Below are 25162 nucleotides of genomic sequence, written 5' to 3'. Positions count from 1 at the left end.
AAGGTACAGTGATATGAACTCACTAAAATACTATTTTCTGTTAGATGAATTTACACAGCAACATAGTAATGAATAATTGATTACTATCTGCTGTCACTGTCCTTTTGAGACATGATCTTATAACTCTTGTGTTTGTAATCCATCTAATTGTCCTTTATGGATACAAGTAACATAGAAACCCACCTTTTAATATAAAGGGCAAAGTTTTGCCACCATAGAGCCAGTTATTTGAACAGCTCTCCAGATTGAGGTACAGAAATTAATATTTGAGGGATTTTTTCAAGGACAGAAATATTTGTGTGTTCATTTATGTGTCTTCTATGCTTTTGGTGGTAAAACTGAAGAAAATAAGAATCAGGTATGATATTTCCCCACTCCTGTCTCCAAAACTCCTTAAAGTAAGTAAAGTAAAGTAAATAATTTCATGTGAACAGTTCCATTTGAGAAGCAAATTAGTTGATCCTTCCTGAAGTGGATTGGCTTATAATAAAATCCTGGCAACATGAATCAGAAGCTTACTGCTGTTGTAGTAATACTTACTGTTATAGCATCTGTTAAGATCTATCTTATATTATTTTCCTATACTTAGGAGAGAAAAAATTACTGAGAAGTGTCAGGAAAGTGAGAAAGTACTACCTCTGCCAATATATATTTCATAGGTACTCTGGCTATTGCTGAGTATTTGAGTTAGAAGTAGTATTTATAACACAAGATAATTAACTGCTATGTTATTCAACTTACTACTAGGTATTAGAGGTATTAATAAAATTGTCATAACTTAAGAACTATTGTAATGTGTTCATAATTTTAATTGCTTGGAAGGGTGAACTGTATGAAGGATAGTGAAAGCACTGCTATTTTATGTTTAAATATTTATGAAAATGTTATCCTTCATCAACAGTGTGCTTCTGTCTGACCTGCCTTCATATGACCTCTTGCCTTTCCAGTAAGGAGGACAATTGCGGGATTTGGCCTCCAAAATCAGTATAAGCAAGAATGCTTTTGTTCCATCTGTCACTGTTGATATTTCTGTTGACCAAATCTCTTGTCTTTTAAATTAAACCGTGTAGAACATTTTTTTAAATATTTTTTCTGTATTTTAATAGGTCTCATTGGTTAGTTTAATAGCCAATGCTTTGGGCTATTCTGAACTTGGTGCCATTAAATCGCTTCGGACATTAAGAGCTTTAAGACCTTTAAGAGCCTTGTCACGATTTGAAGGAATGAGGGTGAGATAAAAGGAATGAGTCTAAATGAATGTGTGTATGCAAAAAATATTGTAGAATTGTGACACTTGTGCCTTTTGCAAGGAACTCCAGAATGGAAATGCATGAAAAAGTGTGTGAAAAAAGGCCTTCTAACGTGTCCTTATATAGAAGATATGTACAGCTTATATTTGGAGATGAGACCTTGAACTCAAATTTTCCTGCTCACTGCTACATAGTTATCACAGATCTGGCTGTTAAAATTTCCATAGGTGAAGAACTGACAGCAGTGATACACCAGAAACTAAAGCCTCCCTGTGGCTCTCTACCTCCCTGGGGAAAAAAAATCCCACAATAAATGCAGTAGTATTAGGGAGAAGTTCTCTGAACAGATACCTGAAATAGGTGTAGAAGGGAAGAGATGAGAAATCATTTTCTCAGCTAGTGTCCTTTACTTCATTTGAATGCATCTGCTGCCCTCTTACCTAAATGCTATTTTCATTTTCTACCAATATGACAAAAACACCTAACCCAATCTATTACAAGCTGTCTGCTGGAAAGGCAGACTGTGCTACTTCCTGGACAAACTGATGCATTAAAAAATTAACAATGTAACATTACTGAGAAATCTTCTTTTAGTCTTTCACCTCAAAATACCCCAATGTTGCCATATATGTTTATAGTCTGGTCATAAGTCTTATGTTTCTAAATAAATAGTGTGGTTCCTGTCTGGGTTGAGGCTGCTGATACTCTAGAGGTGGCCACTGTAGCCAGCGTAGGGGAGTGTGTCTGGTGCCACAACACTGTCACCACTATGTTTTATGTGATTTGCGTTGCAAACAACAAGTACTCTCTACCTAATAAATGGGCAAAACCTCTACTGATCTTAGAGTACTTTCAGTAAAATTAGTGATGTGAAAAATACTATTTTCAAAACCAAACATACAATTAGAAAATTATTGTCTGGGTATCTGCAGCTTTCTCTTAGTTTAATCACAGTAAGTAAGTAAAAGAAAATTTGTGTTAGGAGATTGCTTCTGATATTTTACAGCCACTTGCCCACATAGTATGATCAACTCTATTGGATGCAGCCAATCAAAAAACAATACAAAATCCTAACAGATAAGGGTAAGAGCAGTCATAGTGAGCCAGGCAATTTAACACTAAGACTTAGAGTGGATGCTGTTAATAAAAACTATGTAAGATGTGCTTAATTATGTTATGTTTTATGTTGACGCCAAAATACATTAGTGCCAATATATACATAAATTTTATGATCTGAAAATCATTAGTAATGGTAGTCTCATATACAGACATTTTTATTGTCTTCCACGTCATCATTTTTCTATCTTTTTCTGGTTTATTTTCTATTTATAGATTTTTATTTGTATTGTTGGAATTTAACATTTCTTTCTCTCTTTTTCTCCAGAGTGCACAAATTGTAAGAATGCATCTTGCTACTAACAGGTTTTCTTTTGCGTTTTGAGGGTTTTTTTCAGAGTTTTGCATTGTGTTGGTTTCCATGTAATTTTATTTCTTGCTTTTTGCAATTACATTTGTGTTTTTATTGAATCTTAAATAATATTTCCCCCCTTAATTTTGTATGTAATATTTTAACTGTCCATTCCATATTAATACAGTTTAAATATTTTAAAAGTACGTTTCTTTTTCTAGTCATAAACTAATTGACTATTTTGTCTAATTTGTACATTAGGTGGTTGTAAATGCCCTTGTAGGAGCAATTCCATCTATCATGAATGTATTGCTGGTTTGTCTTATATTCTGGCTCATCTTCAGCATCATGGGAGTAAATCTGTTTGCTGGAAAATTCTATCACTGTGTCAATACCACAACTGGTGAGATGTTTGATGTCAGTGATGTCAACAATTATACTCAGTGTGAGGAACTCATAAAAAACAATCAAAGTGCCCGATGGAAAAACGTGAAAGTAAACTTTGATAATGTAGGAGCTGGATATCTTGCTCTGCTTCAAGTAGTAAGTAAATTTATATATTTTCTTTATGCTCTTTGTGAAGAAGTCTAGGAAAAATGAGGAAGTTAAGACTGTTAAGTAGTGGAATAATTACTTCACAGCTTACACAACTCTATTACATGGTTACCTGTACTTTTTGTATTAATGATAGTAGAGTAAGTTTCTGTTCTAAAGCTAGGGAATACAGCCTCACGATCATGATAATAATATGAAAATAATAGGTGAAAAGGGCACCAGGATCTTTTGAGTGGTGCATAGTAAAGACTTCAGGAATGCATTTCATGTGTCTTGCCATGGTGGACAAGGCCTAAAGGTCCCTCAAATTATTAAAAAGGTCTTCTCCTTTATGAGCTCAGTAAGACAGGCGGGCATATAGCAGCATAAAAGAGGGCAGACATCCTATCTGACTGTCTAGTCTGAAGTGAGCAACTACTGCCAATGCTTCCCACATAATCTGTTCTTAGGTATCATTATGCATTCACAGCAACATCTTTCACAGTCAGTATTCATTAATTTAGGCACTTTTAGCACTGTGAAATATTTTTTCTTTTGTCAACAACCTAGTCAAGGTAGAGTGGATTTTTGATATTCATTTAAGGAACCGGTTTCTAAGTTAGATGGTAGAAAGAAAAATATATCAATGTGATGTGGAATAGGCTGCTGAAAAAGGCTGTGGAGTCTCCTTCTCTGGAGATTTTCAGAAGCCGCCTGGACATGTCCCTGTGCAACCTGATCTAGGTGAACCTGCTTTAGCAGGGAGGTTGGACTGGATGATCTCAAGAGTACCCTTCCAATCCCTACCATTCTGTGACTGTGATTTGCTAGTCCTGGAAGTGTGTATAGGGAGAATAATCAAAACTAATGCAAGGTCTGAGATTTGGGCAACCAATGTTTCATGTAGGATGGAACTAATTCTTTATTATCATAATATTTATGTAAGAGCTCTGAAATCCTCTGAGAAAAGTAGGAGCTGCCCATGGGAAGAATATGGATAGTTACTGATAGACACATTCTAGTTGAGTATTAGGTCTGATTAGTCATCTAACACTTTCTCTTGATGTCTGCAGATAAACAGCACTTGCTACTAAAATAAATATATTTCACTAAGATGTACATGAAACTACAAAGACAGTAAACTGGGTAAAATTTAAAAATGTAAAATACTTTAATCACAAAACAATACTCATGATTTATAACTATCATATTCCATTGATGCTTCTTAAGGAATCATTATAATACACTAAATAAATGTAGTGTTACTTACTGCATTATATTTGTGAAGTATCAGATGTCTGTGCATTGCATAGCATATTCATTCTACTGTGTAATGTCATACAGTAACCTCTTTGTTTTAAGTACTAAGCATGTCTTTTTATTTATGCCAGAGGAATAAAGAACTTAACTCCAGGGTTCTTGGCTTAGAATGGACTTTGATAGCTGATACACTTAGATGACTGAGCTCTGTAGAATTACTGACATACAGCTTCACTGTATGAAAAAATATCATAAATGTCGTGGGATTGTTACTGCTTTTGTATCACCCAGTTACCTAACAATTATATGTTCGTCCTTTCTATCCTGGAGCAGGTCAGTATCTCCAGCTGACCGTGATTACCAAATTAACTACCTGGTTTTAAATGTTTTGTCAGTAAAGGCAATATGACTCTCATGTGCTGCAAAGTAGTACTGAATGATGATTCTGATTCTCTGACTTCAGATCTCATTGCTATCCTTTTTTTCTAGAGACTAAAGTTGCCTCTAAAGATGTATAAGAAAAACCTCTAGTATCTTGAAGCTATGTCTGAATGTCACCTGTGTCACACATCCAGACAATGTTGATCTTTAATTACTACTGTGGACATTTATTCCTCTTCTTTACCTATTTTTGTTCTGATCTTTCATTATTTTATTTTCAAATATTCCCTTCCATCGTTTACTCTTCCTGCACAGATTAAGGGATCCTTGAGGCTGATGCCATGGTAGAAGTCCGTTATAGACCACCCAACCAGGATGAGGAGATAGACACAATGTTCTTTAGGCAGCTGGGAAAAATCTTGAGATCACTGGCCCTCGTTCTCATGGGGGACGTCAACTTACTGGATGTCTGCTGGGAACACAACACAGCAGAAACAGTCCAGAAGGTTCCTGGAGTGTGTGCAACATAACTTCCTCACAGCTGGTGAGACAGCCAACGAAGGAAGATGCCTTGCTGGACAGAGAAGGTCTTGTGGGAGATGTGATGATTGGAAACCATCTTGGGTGTAGCCATCATGAAATGATTGAATTCTTGATCCTCAGAGAAGCAAGGAGGGGGGTCAGCAGAGTTGCTACCTTAGATTTCTGGAGCACAGGCTTTGACACGTTTTGGAGGCAGTCCTGAAAGGCAAGGGAGCCCAGGAAAGTTGGACATTCCTCTAAAAGGAAATCTTAAAGGCTCAGGATCAAGCTGTTCCCATGTGCAAGAATATGAACTAGCAGGGCAAAAGACCATCCTGGCTGAACAGAGACCTTTGATGGAGCTCAGGAGGAAAAAGAATTTATCATCTTTGGAAGGAGGGTCAAGCAGCTCAGGAGGACTACAAGGATGTTGTAAGATTATGCAGAGAGAAAATTAGAAGGGCCAAAGCATAACTAGAACTTAAGATGGCCACTGCTGTAAAAGACAATAGGAAAAGTTTCTCCAGCATCCTCCTGAAGAAACTGGCAGCCCATGGCTTGGATGGACCTAATCTGAGATGAGTGGAAATCTGTTTGCATGGTTGGGCCCAGAGCGTGGTGGTGAATGCCAGTTGGCAGCCAGTGACCAGTGGTGTTCCCTGGGGCTCTGTGTTTGGGCCTGTTTATTTAACATCTTTATTAATGACCTGGATGAGGGGATCGAATGCACTCTCAATAAGTTTGCTGACAACACTGAGCTGGGTGGGTATGTACCCTGTTTGAGGGTAGGAAGGCTCTTCAGAGGGATGTGGACAGACTGGAGCAATGGGCCAAGGCCAGCTGTATGAGGTACTGCAGTTGTATGCCGGCTCCTGCACTTGGGCCACAACAACTCCATGTAATGCTACAGTCCTGGAGATGTGTGGCTGGAAAGCTGTCCAGCAGGAAAAGACCTGGTGGTGTTGATTGAGAGCTGGCTGAATATGAGCCAGCAGTGTGCCCAGAAGGCCAAGAATGACAATGGCATCCTGGTTTATATCAGAAATAGTGTGACAAAAAGGACCAGGGAAGAGATTGTGCCTCTGTGCTCAGCACTGCTGAGGCTGCACCTTGAATACTGTGTTCAGTTCTGGGCACCTCACTATAAAGAAAGGTGCTGATGTGTTGCAGCATGTCCAGAGACAAGAAATTAAGCTGATGAAGGGTCTGGAGCACAACTCTAATGAGGAACAGCTGAGGGAGCTGGAGATGTTTAGCCTAGAGAAGAGGAGGCTGAGGAGAGAGCCTATTATTCTCTACAACTACCAGAAAGGAGGTTGTAGCAAGTGGGGGTTGATCTCTTCTCCCCATTAATGAATGATAGGAGAAGAGGAAGCAGCCTGAAGTTGCACAAGGGTAGGTTTAGATTAGAGATTAGGAAGAGCTTTTTCACTGAGAGGATTGTTAAATGCTGGAATGGGCTGCCCAGGGAGGTGGTAGAATCACCATCCCTGGAGATATTTAAAAGAAATGTAGATGAGGTGTTTAGGGAAATGAGTTAGTGATGGGCTTGGTTGTGTGAGGTTAGTTGCTGGACATAATGATCTGAAAGGTCTTTTCCAACCAAAATGATTCTATGATTGAGCATATATCGTGTCACCTCTTCAGTTGATCATCTCCATTAATACTCTCCCTTTACTCTTCTGTATTTATTGCTCTTATCAAACTCTGCTTTTTTAATGGTGCTATACAAAGTGCACCAAATAGCTGTCAATTGAACCAGAAAAATATGTGACCCCTGGTACTAAGCATATCTTAGTAAATTTGTATTACACAGAAGATCCACGAGGATATGAACACTTCTGCTGTGAAAACTAGCAGGTGTACCAAAGTACCCGAGTTCACTTCTGGCAAGCACAGATGCAAATATCCTCCTTGGGATGGACCCTCTGATGAATCTTCTCAGGCAGATGCTCTTTATCTGTTCATTTCACAGGCTTTTTAGCTCTTTCCCCCCCGCCCCTTTATTGCGAATAAACTTGGAAAATCTGGCTAATGAGCAGGCACTCACACCTTCAACTGGCATGTTACACCAACCCTTTGGTGTTCCTCTGAGCAATGATGGCAGATATTTTTCACTATTTATTCTACCTAGACAATGTCTCTCTAGGAACTCACTTTATAAAAGTTAATTGCAGCTTTATCACAATTCACTTCTTGGTCTCCTGTACATCTTATCCCTCAAGAACTAATGTATATTTTGTTTATGAACAAAGTCATTTCCTTTCAGTTACATGAGATTAAAACATTTCTGAAAATACCGTGGCTGTTTAGTCATAGCAAAAACATTCAGATGTATGTTGGTATCTGTCCAGAAGTTGTATTTCTGACTCAATCTATTCGTGCTGTAAACTTGATAAAATGGACATTACCACGAGTGACTCCAGTAGATTCAACCTGAACTTCTCTAGCCTTAATGATTCTACCATTCTTGATCTATAAGGTAAGCATCTGCAGCTCCAAAGACACTGTGCCCTTGCTGAGACCTTCAGAGCCTGATTTTTAATATTTTTGGAATACCTTAAAAATAATGTCTAAACAACCCTAGTATCAGTATGAAAAATATTTTATTATGCTTGTCTTATTAAATGTGGTTTATAAGTGTAGATATTATTTTATTAAAAGTTAAGGTCCAAACGCTATGACCTGGTTATTTTCCATATTATTAATTTTTATAGGAAAGATAAACAACTGAATTTTATTTCTAGGCTACTTTCAAAGGATGGATGGATATAATGTATGCTGCTGTTGATTCACGTGATGTAAGTGTAAGACTTTCAAAGCTCATCTATTGGTTATATTCTGAGATAGAGTATAGAATTTAAACAGCTACACACGCAGTAACATTAAGAATTATAATCAGCATCAATACATATTTTTTCCAGATACATTTAGTCTAGAAAGGAGCTTCTGTCTAACTTCATGAATCTTAGAATTTGTAGTGGAAAGAATTAATCCCACTTCTTTCTATTTAACCAAGTAAGTTAAGTTAACTGGACTTTTGGAAAACCTAATGTTAATGAAGAAAACAGGGAAGAGGTTTTTTAACCACTTCCTTTGGCAAACACCAGTATGAATTCATTTAAATGTATATAATGTAAGTATTAGCTATTGAATATATTAATCTTGTTTTATAATTTGTAACTGTGCATTTCATTGATACTTCAGGTCGAGGATCATGTTACCTAACTGTTTAAGTGCAATTAGATTTTAAGGTTGAAGATAATGTACTAAGTTTTCTAGGGATTACAATTTTAGTTTGGCTACTAAAACTTATGTTTAACTTGTACAAAAAAGTGCAACATAGATATCTGAACTACATCCATACAACCTAGGTTATCATCACATTAGTGATATCTGTTATCACACAGTGATATCTATGTCTCCCAATATATCCTATTTCATTAATTTCAGCGTATCTAAACTCTAGCATGTTGTGCAGTAGAGGTGCAGGTGTTGAGATGTGAGATCCAGAAGAATTGAGATAATAATAAAATTCTAGTAAGAAATTTGCCTCAATTTAATGGATTTCACAAAACTTACAGTCATTAGAAACCTATTGAAAGCATCTGTTCTCAGCTGGATGTAAGTACACTTGGTATAAAACCAAAAGAGTTCCAAGGAGATTTAGGCAATAGCGAAATTGATTATGTTGTATGAAAATATATTGAACACAATGTAAAATATTTAGATTTGTGCTGTTAAAATTCTAAGTACTAATGATTGCTCTCAGTCCCACATTGCTTCTTCCTTCTATATGAGGTCCTTTTTGTATCTGTACCTACATAAACATATCTCTGTGTGCATTTAGTTCAAAATTCCAAGTGAGTAATCATTGTGTCAGCTTCCAGTTATTGATTGGAATGGGCATATTGGGTCTTTTTAATAACTGAGTGCAGTTTATAGCTTATCTAGCTGAGATAGTAAATATCTATCCATAAATGTAAATTGTTTTTTACATTTAGTATTCTCACTGGTAGTAAAATTTGTAATATTTTCTAGGTAAAAGATCAACCTAAGTATGAGGACAACTTGTATATGTATCTTTATTTTGTCATCTTTATCATATTTGGATCATTCTTTACATTGAACCTTTTCATTGGTGTCATTATAGACAACTTCAACCAACAAAAAAAGAAGATAAGTATTGAAAATGTTTCCATATATAAATCTTACAAAAATCAAAAGTTATTTCAAGCCCTTGAATAAAAATTTAAAGATCCATAAACATGTTTGGGTCTACTTGCTCAGTTTCTGTCAATAATGCTATGATTTGGGCTTTTGTATCCAGTTTAGCAGACAGTGACTTTGACACTGTCTTTCCATCTAACTTAGTTTAGACTTATCAATAAGCACAATTTATACTGAATTTCAGTCAGTCACTTACACATCTGACTAGCAGCATCTGCATCTGCAAACAAAGGCTAATTTGAGTTAATCAAGGTTCCAGAAGTGTTTTAATTAATAAATTGCTATGGCATGATTTGGATTAGTTTATATCAAAGGTGATTTTTTTTGCTGTCATTAAAATTCTCAGCTTAGACTCAAATACTCTTCCTTGACACAACTCATTCTTTGAAGTTACTCCAGTTTTACACCTGGCTAGCTGTAATCCCAAAAGTCTCTCTAGAATTTAGGACATGTAAGGCACCAGTCAGACTGCTATGCACTGAATGTATCCTATCAGCAAGTTATTTAACAGTATCAGTATAGTAAGAACCATTTTAGCCCTATCAGAAGAAATGAGCATGAAAACTCTGGTAAAACTCAACTGTCAGCCTGAGAAGGCACCAATAAGGGTTTTTTGTGTGTTAGGAATGCATATGAGCATCTACACTATAAATACCTGAAAAAAATCACTTTTGTTATATAAATCAAATATAAATGTAATATTATATTAGGAGAGACACACTGTAATTAAGCATTCTATGTGTGGATATGACAGTTAATAGTTTTGATGCTATTTCTGTACTTCGGAGGTCAGGACATATTTATGACAGAAGAACAGAAGAAATATTACAACGCAATGAAAAAATTGGGATCCAAAAAGCCACAGAAACCTATACCGAGGCCAGTGGTAAGAGTGATTTCATGTTAATACCACTAATATTAAATACTCCCTTGAGACCGTGATTTCATGTTTCATTTAACAACATACACTCTGCAGTGTGAACTTAGGGCTGAATAAGGTTAATGTGACAAGTTTCATAATTCCATGCCTGAGTGTAGTGGGTCTGGGATGGCAGTGATTTTCCACAGCAGCTCCTGCAGTGCTGTGCTTACTGTTGGTATCAATATTATGACTACTGCTCTCACAGCATCAGGGCTGTCCCTCCAGCATTCCTTCCCCCACCTTCACCAATAGCTGTGGGTGGGCACCATCTTGGGAGGGACCACGGCCAGAACAGCTGACCGAGGCTGACCAAGGAGATATTCCATACCATATGATGTCAGCTCAGTAATATAAACTGGGGGAGAGGAGCAGGAAAGGGAGGCCAGATTCATTTTTGGCATTCCAAAAGCAACCGTTAAGCGTGTTGAAGCCCTGAGCCCTGCTTCTCGGGAGGTGGTCAGACATCGCTGCTGATGGGAAGTAGAGAGTAACAGCTTCATCTGCTTTTGTTTTGCTTCCCACGCACGCGGCTTTGCTGCTTCTTTATTAAACTGCTTTTATCTCAACCCATGAGACTCTCATCTTATTTTCTCCTCGTCCCTGGCTTGCTGAGGAGGTGGGTGATAGAGCGGTGTGGTGGGCACCTGGCATCAGCCAGGGTCAAACTACCACACTAAGTCCTAGAAAAGCACAGCCGATTGGATCATTTAGTGATTCTTGTTAGCCACAGATAAATTTCATTTTCTGTTTTTTCTCCTCCCAGATAATTTGTAGGAAATGGGGATGCACTGGCCCTTGCTGCTGAAGACAGAAGGGGGCAGTGGTCACCTAATGTGAAAGACATGCAGACAATCTTACAGAATAAAAGAATGCCGTAGGGAGTAAAGCATAAACTAGGATAAATTTATCTCTAAGATAAGATGCTACTCTGTTATTTACAGAACTCCTACAGTGTTTAGAAAAAATAAAATACTTGTACCTTATGCTCTGGGTGGTTAAAAATAGGCTTTCTTAGGAGAGACATATGGAAACAAGCATTTCCATATAAGTACAAAAGGAAAACTAGGATATTGCAGTCATGGTGTGTTTGAGACATGCAACTTCAGCAGTCCAGTGATCTCACCAACTGCAATTAGTTTAAGGAAAAGAGAGACACCTCTGGGGGTTTGGTATTCTAAAGCTAGCTAAGAATAAAGATAAGAAAATTCATTTCTATTTGGCTGGTACTCTTGCTGAGTATCAACTTATACAACTTTTTTTACATCAATTGTCAATGTTATTACTGTTATGACTATATTGTTTGCCTTCCTGTCCCTTCAGCTAACAGTGGTGTGCTTCTCGATTCACTCTAACAGGATGAGACATTAACTACCATGGGAACTTGCTTTCTCATTTGGCATTCGTAAAGATAAATATTTTCAGAGTATAAGAAAAATACAGAGTATTCAAATGTATTTTGTCTTTGTTTTTGCAGAACAAATTCCAAGGCATGGTCTTTGATTTTGTAACCAAACAAGTATTTGACATCAGCATTATGATACTCATCTGCCTTAACATGGTCACAATGATGGTAGAAACAGATGACCAGAGTAAAGAAATGGAAACAATTTTATCCCGGATTAACCTTGTGTTCATTATTCTTTTCACTGGAGAATGTGTCCTGAAATTGGTTTCACTTCGCCATTATTATTTCACTATAGGCTGGAATATTTTTGATTTCGTGGTTGTGATTCTTTCCATAGTAGGTAAGAGCAATACCCTTCCAAGAAAGAACCAGGGGAAGGAACAGGGAACATGTGTTTCAAGAATCTTATGATACTGAACGTAACATTTTGTGTTTCCTATATGACTTTCGTATTGATTCAGATCTTCATACTTTATAGCACACAATAGATGAAATGTTGCATATAAGATTTTTACCTCTCCCGTTAGATTCACTGTCATCTTCCACATCAAAAGACATAAATAAACTATTTGGCACATTAGATTAACATGTACCAACAGAAAAAGGAATGTTTAGTGGCATATGCAAACTAATCACAGATTACTTTCAGTATTAAAACTGAAAAGTATGTCAAGAGGGTGAGATTTTTAATTGCTTTTGCTAAGTAAAGTCTTGGTGAATAGTTTTCTGTCAACTACAAGCTAATGACTCTCCAAGGTGCAAATTAGTTGTGTGACAAAACTTAAGTCTTAAAGAATGATACACCTGAGAGAAGCTGTGCTGATACACTGTAGATCCTTATGTTAAAAAAACTCCAAAACACTAATTCACAGAAATTAAGTCAATACAGTCCTTTGTAAAAGACAATGGTAATAGGCTCAGCTTCAAGAACTAATTATATCTAAAACAGAAATGTCACTTTCCAAGCTGCTTTAGGAGTAACTGAAAGCTGCCTTGCCTTAAGCAGCTCACTTCTTTATTTCCCTGCTTCCAGGTAGCTTCTCAATACATGAAAGATGCTTTCATTTTAGTAACAGCTTTCAATAAAAAGTAATGATAAAAAGAAATAAAATCAATAAATAAATCAATTAGAAGTATGATATTTAGCTATAACATAGATCCCCTATACTAATTTTTTTTGAGCCAGCAAAAAATAAATCTCTATAGGTAGTGAAAGAATAAATTTTAAATTGTATTTTAAACATTCCCCTTTTATTTCTCTAGGTATGTTCTTAGCTGAGATGATTGAGAAATATTTTGTGTCCCCCACACTATTCAGAGTCATTCGACTGGCCAGAATTGGTCGAATCCTGCGTCTCATTAAAGGCGCTAAGGGAATCCGCACTCTGCTTTTTGCTCTGATGATGTCTCTTCCTGCTTTGTTCAACATTGGCCTGCTGCTCTTCCTGGTCATGTTTATCTATGCGATATTTGGCATGTCCAACTTTGCCTATGTGAAGAGGGAAGTTGGGATTGATGACATGTTCAATTTTGAAACGTTTGGCAACAGCATGATCTGCCTATTTCAAATTACCACGTCTGCTGGCTGGGATGGTTTGCTCGCCCCAATTCTTAACAGTGGGGAGCCAGACTGTGACCCCCATAAAGATCATCCAGGGAGCTCTGTGAAAGGTGACTGTGGCAACCCTTCCGTTGGGATTTTCTTCTTTGTCAGCTACATTATCATATCATTCCTGGTGGTGGTGAACATGTACATTGCTGTGATTTTGGAGAACTTCAGTGTTGCTACTGAAGAAAGTGCTGAACCCTTGAGTGAGGATGACTTTGAGATGTTCTATGAAGTCTGGGAGAAGTTTGATCCCGACGCAACACAATTCATAGAATACAGTAAACTATCAGATTTTGCAGCTTCGTTAGATCCTCCTCTTCTTATAGCCAAACCAAACAAAGTCCAGCTTATTGCAATGGATCTGCCCATGGTAAGCGGTGACAGAATTCACTGCCTTGACATCTTGTTTGCTTTCACAAAGCGTGTTTTGGGGGAAAGTGGGGAGATGGACGCCCTCAGAATACAGATGGAAGATCGGTTTATGGCAGCCAATCCTTCCAAAGTCTCCTATGAACCAATTACAACCACATTAAAACGAAAACAGGAAGAAGTATCTGCTGTCATCATTCAGCGTGCTTACAGACGTCACCTTTTAAGGCAAAAAGTTAAAAAGGTGTCTAGTATATATAATAGAAATAAAAACAAAGAAGGAGATGGACCAGTTATAAAAGAGATAATTATTGATAAACTAAATGGGAACTCCACCCCAGAAAAAACAGATGAGAGTTCGTCTACAACGTCTCCACCTTCATATGACAGTGTAACAAAGCCAGACAAAGAAAAATATGAGAAAGATAAAGCAGAAAAGAACTACAAAGGTAAAGATGTCAGGGAAAATAAAAAATAAAGATTTAAGAATTCTGCTTGTGGGACAACTTGTTTACAGTCTGTGAGAATGAAGCATCAACTGGACTCCTTCAGGAGCTTTATGCCAAACTGTCAGTTTTTACACATATATATGTGTGTGTGTGTGTGCGCGCGCGTGTGTGTGTGTGCATATATATACATTATATATATACTTAAGGTCAGTGCCTATAACAAAACAGTGAACCTTCATCATCAAACTGTGACTCTGTGAATCAGGGTGACAAACTTGACAAGAGTTTACTGTTTTCACTACAGCTGACACTGCTAAGAATGAGGGAAAGAGGCTCCACAGAGAACATGGGGCATGAAATGAGTGCAAAATGATACTTTTTTGTTTCACATACTGCAAAATACATAGAACAGTAATTCTCTTCACTGTTTGTAATGCAATTGCTACGTTTGTCATATTTTTACAAAATTAGTATTAGTGTATTATTTTTTAATGCACAAGTTGTTTACTATTACATGTGATTATTTTTGTAATAGGTTTTATGTTGGGGAAAGAGGTATAAGGAACAGGTGTTCTACTCTCAGATTCTCTATAACATAGTTGCATAGGCTTGCTGCAGTTTTCAATTTTGCATAAATAAAAATATGACATTGCACAAAGGTAAAAATTTTAAGAATTTCCACGTTTTAGGGTTGCTCTTAATTTGAGGCGTTCCAACTGCTTGTATCGCTGCATCCAGATTATGTGCATCCAGATTAATGTGCCTGGGAAGTCTCCTCTAATTTACAGGAAGCTGCAATGACTTATTTTTATGCAAATCATTAAACATGAACACGTTCTTATTTTTGTTTAAAAGTATCATGTTGTTTCTGCACAGGAAAAACTTGGGGATTCTTTTGTTGGGTTTTTTTTTCAAACAGCTCAGGTTTTTTCCTAGACTCTTCTTTAGTTACCATCTTCTCTTATTATGGCCAACATACAATGAATCAATAAAATATCATTTTCCATGTAACTACTATTAGTATACTGTCATGCATATTTGAGCACAGAATTAAATGGCTTTGCCACATTGAATTGCATCAGATATGTAACACAGTATGGCTAATTTGCAAGAGCTTAACAGGACATGTATTCTGTGTCATTATAGATAGTTTGGAGAGTTATCACTGATGCATGTCAGTGCTTCTGCTGCTGTATCTTGCTCCTTCCACTGTCAACAGTCTCCACTAGAGGAAGCCGTGTGTCAATGGTGAAGTGAATCACATTGTCCAACCAGATCTCATTCTTTCAAATCATTAAGCAATAGTTTGCAGCTATTTATGAGCTTATTTAGTTTTACATTTTAAATTCGAAGTGGCTACTACATGGTGTAGAATCAGATCGTACAGGCTATATTGCAAACTGTTTAACATGTTGGAAATGTGGTTAGCATATATAAATAATGTAAAGAAATACCATTTGGCAACAGTTCTGTATATAAGAAAAATGTCTTGAAGTTTAGATCACTGTTTCTTATGTTTCTTTCCTCATTCACTTGGCTTGCTTTCTAACCACAGTAATCTCAAACTGACATCATCACACCATGAGAAAAAAAAAAAGTGAGTATTTGTAGACTACCTTGTTTTAATATTATATTTGCCTATATTTCAATGTGAAGTAAATTGTGTAAATCTGGAACCCAGCTTGTTTCCAAATAGTTCTATCTGGTTACAGGACATAGCAAGGAAAATATTAGGGGAATGTGCAAATTTCTAGCGCTGTTTGCATCAGAAGTTCTAAGATAGTCTCATTGTTCATTAAATCCTTGCTATGTTGCAGTGTCTATTTACATAGCCTATTCTTATTCTTTTGGAATCACGCTGCACTAAACTTGTACAAATAGCATCCCCACTATTTCTCCAGATCAAAATGACACACTTGTATAATCAAGGACGTCAGAATATTTTGTGTTTCATACACAAGATAACATTAAATGTAGAATCTTTCTTTTACAAATGCTTTTAACTTGTAATGTGTTGGTGAAATGCATGCAAGAAATTGTTATTATCATAAACAATGTAAACAATATTACAATGAGCCAAAAAATAAAGATTTCTTTTTTTATTGTATTTTTTCCTTTGTCCTTCTACTTGTTAAAGCAAGATAAAAACTGGCTTTGGTACAAATAAAGAATGCTTTCTTTAACATTAGAGCTAAATATCTTATTCTTCACATTGTAACTTTTTTAACATAAAGTGATTTTATACAAATCTGAGAACTATGATCATAACCCATTGATTTCTACCTCTTTGGGGATAACATAAGATATCTACACATTCTGCCCAAATAGCCTGACAACCCTCAAGTGTCCTTTAAACCATAAAGGCACTGCTCAATATCTAAAGTATTATTTTAGTTTTTCACACTGCTGTTACCAAAGCTACCCACACTTTATGAGTCTTAAATATGCAAACAAACTCTCCAACAAAGTTCATCTGTTTGGTCCTGTATAACGTTTAGCCAAAGGGTTCATAGATAAAACTGTTTTAGTTGTACAGTGATTCTTTTTATTCCAGTAATTCTCAAAAGGAATAAATACCATTTCACTTGATGTCACAAGAAACATCTAGACAAGTACCATTCATAGTCATTCTGTCTGGATGTTACACTGGAGCTTGTCCCTGACTCTCTTAGAATACAGGGTTAAAGCTCAAGATATGTCCTTCCACAGTTGTCTGGACATTGTTACACGCATCAAATTAAAGAATCTTCATTTCATATTGTGTTCATGTCAATATGCAAATCCTTGAAGTCAAAGTTTGTTGTTTATTCCACCACTCCTCTGATTACCTTATCTAACCTCATAAGTTATTCCGTTTACTTCCCGAGACTTTCAGAGCTTTTCTGCTTCTTTAGTCCCTGACTTCACATCTAACAATTGCGTTTTACTCAGACCTGTTCTTATTATCTGTTCCAAAAAGCACCTAAAATCTGCAGAAATGCTCTGTGAGCAGGCTGTCAAGTGTTATGATGAGGAATGACAGTTGATCAATCATTTTCAGGAACCTGGAGTCTCTTACAGAAAACTGTAAAACTGAGATTACTGTCCCAGCATCATTACCAAGCACTGTATGTGGGAAAACATTGACAATGCTTTCAGCATGGGCCAGCAGGAAAGGCTGAGGGTCTTGATTTAACTTGGACTGCAAATGGCTTACTGCTTTGAGGATATATATGTCCTTCTAATTACCCTTTGCTGCTTCTGTGAACTTCCTCTTCCCTTATAATTATTTCTTTTCCACAGAAATAATAGAGTTTGTATAATTTAGATCTCACATTATACACTCCTCTCCTTATGCTTCCAGAACATTTTAACAGAAATACCACTTGAAAGAACTCTCTGTGTGCTACAAGGCAAGCCAGTAGTTATAGTTAACCCCAGTCAAGTGCAGTTTTATATTCCTACCACATTGTACTTGTAGTCCCTCTCCACATTTTCCAGTCAGCAGAGGATCCCTTATTGACTACTAAAATCCTTGTTCTGTGGCTGTACTGATTCATGCCCATAAATAGGTGAATTTTCACCTTGTCACAGACAAAACGCCTTCCACTGTGTATTAAACCTCTTTACCCATCACATAACTGCCAAAACTAGAGCAGTAGTAATGCTGACAATAGAGTTAGGTCACTCTCATAGCACAAGTTAATTACTTGCTGCTTTTAGTAAATGAGTTTTTAGATGAAAAAAAAATGTACATGGATGCCCAGAAAGGAGGCATATCCTTACTCAGTACATTGCAAGTTAATTCATAGGGCAGCACAGCTTAAATGCTGTTCCCAAGCAAATGTTCCCAGAAATCCCAGAGCCTCACATGAGCTAATGCAGCACTACTAACATGTGCACAGTCATTAAAGAGTAATGAGCTTGCAGAATTAACTGAAGCTATTTCAGCACTGAAGTAATATTACCAAAGGAGGAAAGCTCAGTGCGTAGTGACAATCATCCCCCTGCCCCCTATTTCATCCATGAAGGAGCAGACTGGCCACAATAGTGATAAGCAGGACTACCACTATGGCAAGTTAATATCCCTAGTAGTCAAATTTCTTTACTGTAGAATTCATTAATTCATTAAACAAATTGTGAGATGTTTATTATGAATTCCATACTGTACTTTATTGGAAAAAAAAGTCATTTAGACAGTAACATTATAATGATAATTAATAAAATCAAGAAACCAGGGAGTTTGTCTCCAGTATATGACTTACATATTACATCATTATTACTGCTACACAAGTTGTTAAAATTGTGTGAATATTTTTACACTGAAGAGGCTAACGCTCTTGAAGTGCTGTTTGTTGTGATTTTTATGTTCACTTCTTTAGTTCTTCATCTAGATAGATGAATTTGAAAAACCATAAAGAAATCTGAGCAGGAAAAAAAGATCACTGAACTAACAACAAAACCTTATACTTAAAATTTTAAGCTTTCACTATTTTCTGTTTGTTGTCTGTTGGAAAAAAATGCTTGTTTATCCAGAGATATGACTCAGAACTAAGAGGAATAACACCATGTAACTAAAGCTGGAAGCCACAGAAACAATTCATTGTAAAAAAGACAAAACAAATAGGAACCACAGTTCATTAGTCATGTGTTCAAATTACTGAGCTACTTACAATATATGTTTTCTAAAATATCATGATCAGTTCATGTAAAATTGAACAACAAGACAGCATAAGGTAAAGGGGGATGGTGGAGTCCTGTAACCTATTTCCGCTAAACACCAGAGGAGGGATATGCTTTGTCTTTGTAATGCAACACATACTCTCCACCACTTTACAAATTAAATACGTCACCCTCACAGAAGAAAACATGCTGCAACATGAGCCTCAGCTAAGCTAAGAAAATAAATTGTACTGTAGTAGCCTAAGTAAACTGAAGCCAATTTCCATCTCTCAGGAGAGAAGACAAATCACATGCATCTCCACAGCGAGTGCTACGTTTGATGCATATAAGAGAAGACATATCATGAACAATTTATAACTGTAAAGCAGGCATCCGTTCCTAAGCGTTCTACACTTCAAGTACATTTCCCGTAGAGTAAAAGCTATTTTATGGGGGTTTTTTTCTCATAACCTACATTAAGCAATAAGGGGGGAAATGTTCTCAGCCCTAAATTCTTCATTCTTACAGGGAACAAAAATACAAAAAGCATTTACCAGACCTTACATGCCATTCCTGGTTTCTTTATAAAAACTATAAGCCTCTCATGAGAATTTCAGTAACAGAGGGCTACTTACTGTTTATCCTAAGTCCCTTATAGCCTGTACATGGATCACAAACAGTGCCCCACCAGTCTCCTAATGTAGATATGATGGGTTTGCCTTCAGATGGCATAGCCCCAGGTATGTGCTTAAAGGAAAGTACAAGCAAAGTACAGTCTTAATGAGTGAAATTGGCCATCCTAAATCAAAGTGGGTCAGGCCAGCTTTTCCCTCAGTCTAATGCAGTGGTATCAAATCTAGCAAACCAAAAGATGTGGTTTAACAACATGCCATATAATAGCAGCAATATAAAAGATAAATACATATAAAAGATAAATATGTATAAAAGATAACGCATATGACAATTTTTAATTATGCCATACAAACACTGTAACTGGTCGTATTCTGAGTTTCTTTCCCAGAGAACTAGAACTGATTGGCTGAGTTCAACAGCCACAAAAATTTACACTCGTTTTTTCTCTTGTTGCTATTACAGTGATGGGTCTAATTTTACAACTCTGCAGGAAGCTCAGTTTTGGTATACACTTCAGAGATCCCAGTCCTGATCTAAGGAAGGAAATTGATTGACCCAGAAAAAATAGCAGCTTTTTGTCTCTGCTGAATAGCAAAGGCCTAACACTACCTCTTCATGCAAATAAGCAAAGATCTGAGAAGCATGTGAAAGTATGCAACACGAAAACTGTATAAATTTTCTGTCTCACCTAAGAAACATTAAATGAGATACGTAAGCACAAAGGAATACAGAAAGGAAAAAAAAGGATAGTAGCTTCAATTGGCATAGTCAGATCCTAATATGTGGGACACATAAGTATCATTTATTCTTTGGACAGGATTTTGCTAATGCAACCAAGGAACAGCACATCCTTTTCAAACTCTGAAAGTGACAAGGGACAAAACTGGCAGAGCATATGCTACTTCCATGAATGTGCACTGTGTAGAAAGGATGTTACTAACATCTCCCATCTGCACCACGCACATCTTTAATTTATGTGTTGCAGAGTTTGTGCAGAAATGAGGACAAGCAATGATTTTTATTTTACAGTCATCTTCATTTAATAATGCAGCCTTTTAACACAGAGTCTGTGTTTTTAAATGCTAAATTTACATGTGTATATTCAATTATATGTTTTTGACATAAAAATGTTACTGCCCCATCTAGTGCACTTTTTTTTTTTCTTTTTAAAATTTCCTTCCTTCCAAAGAATGAGAACAAATTATTTGGTTCATCCAAGTTGTGCAATAGGAAATGCAGAAAGGCAACAGTGCTATTTAAATTACCTGCATCCTCTGCCAATGCTCTCTGGGTTTCTGATACACAGAAGAACTTCAAATGTTCTAAACAGGAACATGAAACAACATCACAGTTGCTGGCCATATACATGGAAATGTATACCAACTGCAAAGAGCCTGCAGGGGCACTTGGCCTCCAGTAGACAACCCTATAGGGAAATTGTTGATCTGAGTTTGTTATAACTCTTATGCTGACACTTTGTATGTCTTCACGATCAACATGCAAGAATAAGTCCTAAAATCTAGTAGGTAACTAAAATACAAATACAATCCCCCCCACTGTTTTATTAATCTCAGAATATTTGCTCAAAATGGTTTTGAGCAAGGCATTTTATGTCATTTAATTGTCAATGGAGCAGGCAGGGTGATTTGATGGCTGGGCTAGTAAATTTTCAAAGCAATTTTGCAACCCTGTATTTTTTGTTCTAACCATTCTACTTCTGTTTTACATATTGGATGTATATATGTGAATGCTCCTTGTACTTCAGATTACAATATGTTAATGAGAATTTTGGAAGACAATGCAGTTTACTAGCATGGCTGCTCCAAATTCATCATTCTGCGGAATTTGTCTAGCTGAAGCTAGAGACTGTAAATATTTTACAGTAAAATATCTCTATATTTTCTAGGTCACTGCTTCTCTCTATTCCTGTATCATTAGAAGCAAGGAGCAAACTGAAGGAACTGCTGCATCTGAAAATGGAGTAAAAGGAGACCAATCATTCATTGCTGCTCACCACTGCTCCTGCACTCCCCCACAGTACTGAAAACATACACAATCTCTTCCCTTGGGAAACTAAGATACACGTGGTAACTCTCATTCACCCACCATGGGGACTAACACACTTCAAGGAAGTACTAGCTGGAGTCTTTTCTTCCATTTAGCCAATTCTCTCAAAGTAATCCTGCTTCTAAAAGGAAGAGTTTCTTCCCATCTTTACTCTCCTCATGTACTACACTCTCCTTCCTGTCATTCCACATTAAGCTGGAAACAGTGAGACCTTCCTGTTATCTGTACAGCATTCCTGGCTGAACTTTAGGCTGAAAATTCCAGCATTGAGTTATAGTAGCAACATCACAGATTCCAAACTCTTTTCCAAACTCTTTTCCACAATTCGTCTTCACCAGGTCTTGCATGCAGAAATACAGAGTGAAAGCTGCACGATCCTTAAAGTAAAATTTTGGTCATATAAACAAAAAAATTCTCCTCTCAATCGCAAGGCAAGCTTTCATTTAGCTTGTTCTGCCCCTTCAAGTCGGATAGTCCTTTACCACTTTATTTAACTGATGCACATCCCTCTTAAGTTTCTGTCTCCTTACTGAAACATATTAACTGCTCCAGTTGCAAAGATGTTTACCTGTGCTGCTGCTGCAAAGGTATTGAATGGAATTTAAAACGACAAGTATCCTGCAGCAACACCAGCTCCAGCTGAGGTCTTGGCAGATCCCAGAAGGCCATGACAGGTCAGTCCACCAAAAAGCATGTAAAGGGAAAATACTGACAGTTCACTAGGTAGCACTTTTTGAGTCACTCTAACCTGAAGCCAAAGACGTTGCAATCCCATTTTTCAGCTATGACATCAACAAGGTCAAACCACATTTAATCACTGAAAAAGCTATTAGACCTCTTTGACAAGGAAAAGCTGGTGGTCTGTGTGTGCCAGGTGCAGTCCAGTTTCTTAATTCTACTTAGCTAAATTGCTGGGAGATATTAATGGAAGATAGAGCTAAAGGACTTTTCCCACTTCCTCTCATTAACACTTCCCACCCCAGCATGTCCACTTTCTGTCAGTAGATGTGGTCACAGCCACAGTGCCCTTCCTTCCCATTAAGATCAATACCCTAAACCTGGCATCACATTAACCTGCTTTCACTTCAGCACAGGAATGCCTTTCCTTAAGTGCCTAACTCTGGTAAAACCTATGGTCAAAATGATGCAGAAACTCAGGCAGTTTGACTGTAATCATCCTTTTGCCTTTCTACTCCATGTAAAGGCTTTAAATGATGAATGTCAGCAGTCTCTGTCACACTGGCTGCAGTGACGTATTCTGATTGCTGCATTTCAAGAAGCACATAAGCATGCAACAGAGTAGGCATGTAATCAAGTGCAATCCATACAAAAGAACCCATAGCTAGAAGGAGTATATCTTGCCCTGCCCCCCATTCAAGAATTACTATCATCTTACAAGAGCCCTCCCTAAGGGCTGTATGTAGTCATGGTTACAGGACATCACCACCTGTCTGCCCCTGCAATGGAGGCGATGAGCCAGAATACAAAGCTTTGTTTTGCTGCCGCTGAATGCAGACAGCACGTGTCCAAATAACCTGATCCTAACAGAAACCAAAGAAAACAAAAATAGCTCTCAAAGTACAAAATTTGAAAAAAACCTTCCAGATTTATTAATACAGGTTTATGAAAATGAACCAATAAAACAAACAGTGGCTCAAAAATTTCCATGAATGGATGTTGTTTCTTCATACTGCAATTTTGAGCATAAAATCACAAAAGGGATGCTTTACATCCAAAAAATCTAAAATGCAGGCATTGCAAAGCCAGGCATTACAAAAACTGCAATTGTTACTACACTTTGCTTTTTTTCCAGGGGAAATGCACACAGTTTATTATTGCTTGCCTGCAGTTAATGGTGTCCAGCTTGAAGCATTTTGACAGTTTATGAGATTCTAAACATCAGCTGACAGAAAAACTCACAAAGAAGCTGGCTAAACTACTATCATGGTACTACTCTGTGAAGGGAAGAAGTAAATAGTATAAATAATGAAATAAGCAGGCAAAATGCATTCCGAAACAGAAAGGAGACAGCCTAAACAAAATGGGAGCAGAGGAGCTCTTCCTTCTCATCGCATATATTTAGTCCATCACTCAGGCTATGTATACACTGTGGAACAGGCAGCGCTTCACAGCTCTGAGATGTAAGTGCATGCCCCTACCTTAGCTTGACCTTACTCTGGGCAAGACACACCATCTCTTTTTTTCTTCTCAGCACGCTGGGTTTTCACAGCAAAGAAACATAAGCTGGTGCTGATTTTCAGTGTTCAACAAGGTCCCTGAAATAAGTGAGTGAAGGAAGGCTGCAGAATTGTTCATCTTTTGGACTACTTTTAGCAGCAGAGACCATATGTAGATTTTCCAGAGGCTGCAATGCTGAATAAACCTCCTATGGATCCATCCACATGGCCTTGCTTTCCCACTACAGATGCAGATGACTTCTTTCAGTGTAGAAGATCATAGAATTATTTAGGTTGGAAAGTACTTTTAACGTCATCCCAACAGTTAAGCTAACATTGCTAAGTCCATCGCTAAATCATGTCCCTAAGCACCACATCTACAGATCTTTAAATACTTCCAGAGATGATGACACAACCACTTCCCTGGACAGCCTGTTCCAATGTCTGACAACCCTTTCAGTGAATACATTTTTCTTAATATCCAATCTAGATCTACCCTGATGAAACCTGAGGCAGTTTTCACTTCTCCTATCACTTGTTACTTGGGAGAAGAGACTAACCTCCACCTTGCTAAAACCTCCTTTTGGGTACTTGTAGAGGGTGATCATGTCTCTCCTCAGCCTCCTCTTTTCCAGGCTAAACACCCCCAGCTCTCTCAGCCAGTCCTCATCAGACTTATTCTCCAGACTCTTCACCAACTTTGTTGCCCAGCTTGGGACACACTCCAGCACTTCCAAGTCTTTCTTGTAGTTAGGGGTCCAAAACTGAACACAGAACACAGTAGAGGTGCAGCCTCACCAGTGCTGAGTACAGGGGGACAATTCCTTCTCTGGTCCCACTGACCACATTATTTCTTATACAAACCAGGATGCCATCGGCCTGCCTGGCCACACTGTTGGCTCATGTTATCAGCCAACACCCACAAGTCCTTTTTCTCCAGGCAGCTTTCCAGCCACTCTGCCTCACGCCTGTAGCATTGCATGGGGTTATTATGACCCATTTAGGACTCAGCACTTGGCCTTGTTGAACCTGATACAATTGTCATTGGCCCATCTATCCTACCTGTCTTGATCCCTCTGAAGAGCCTTCCTGTCCTCAAGCAGGTCTACACACCCACCCAGCTTGGTGTTGTCAGCAAACTTACTGAGGGTGCACTTGATCAAGATAATTGATAAAGATGTTAAATAGAACAGACCCAACCACTGAGTCCTTGGGAACACCACTGGTCATCAGCCATCAACTGGATTTAATTCCATTCCCCACCTCTCTGGGACTGGCCATCCAGACAGTTTTTCACCCATCACT

General features: G+C 37.5%; 1 protein-coding gene across 14 annotated transcripts in view; it reads left to right on the top strand.

Annotated features, from left to right (window-relative positions):
• LOC104561577 (sodium channel protein type 2 subunit alpha) overlaps window positions 1-14368 on the top strand; it is a 58618-nt gene extending 44250 nt beyond the window's left edge. For 12 of the 14 annotated variants that reach the window (XM_062004932.1, XM_062004927.1, XM_062004936.1 and 9 more), the window contains 7 exons: window positions 1107-1229; window positions 2920-3201; window positions 8103-8156; window positions 9397-9534; window positions 10367-10471; window positions 11982-12252; window positions 13176-14368. In XM_062004932.1, coding sequence (XP_061860916.1) covers window positions 1107-1229; window positions 2920-3201; window positions 8103-8156; window positions 9397-9534; window positions 10367-10471; window positions 11982-12252; window positions 13176-14368 — 2166 coding nt within the window. The remainder of the gene's footprint in view (window positions 1-1106; window positions 1230-2919; window positions 3202-8102; window positions 8157-9396; window positions 9535-10366; window positions 10472-11981; window positions 12253-13175) is intronic. The other 2 variants (XM_062004934.1, XM_062004935.1) reach the window with 1 other exon arrangement.
• Window positions 14369-25162: the final 10794 nt, after the last annotated feature.

This window comes from Colius striatus, chromosome 11 (assembly GCF_028858725.1).
Source record: "Colius striatus isolate bColStr4 chromosome 11, bColStr4.1.hap1, whole genome shotgun sequence".
In the NCBI taxonomy this organism is placed as follows: Eukaryota; Metazoa; Chordata; class Aves; order Coliiformes; family Coliidae; genus Colius; species Colius striatus.
The sequence above is the reverse complement of the archived record's forward strand: the minus strand, read 5'-3'. Positions and strand labels throughout refer to the sequence as shown.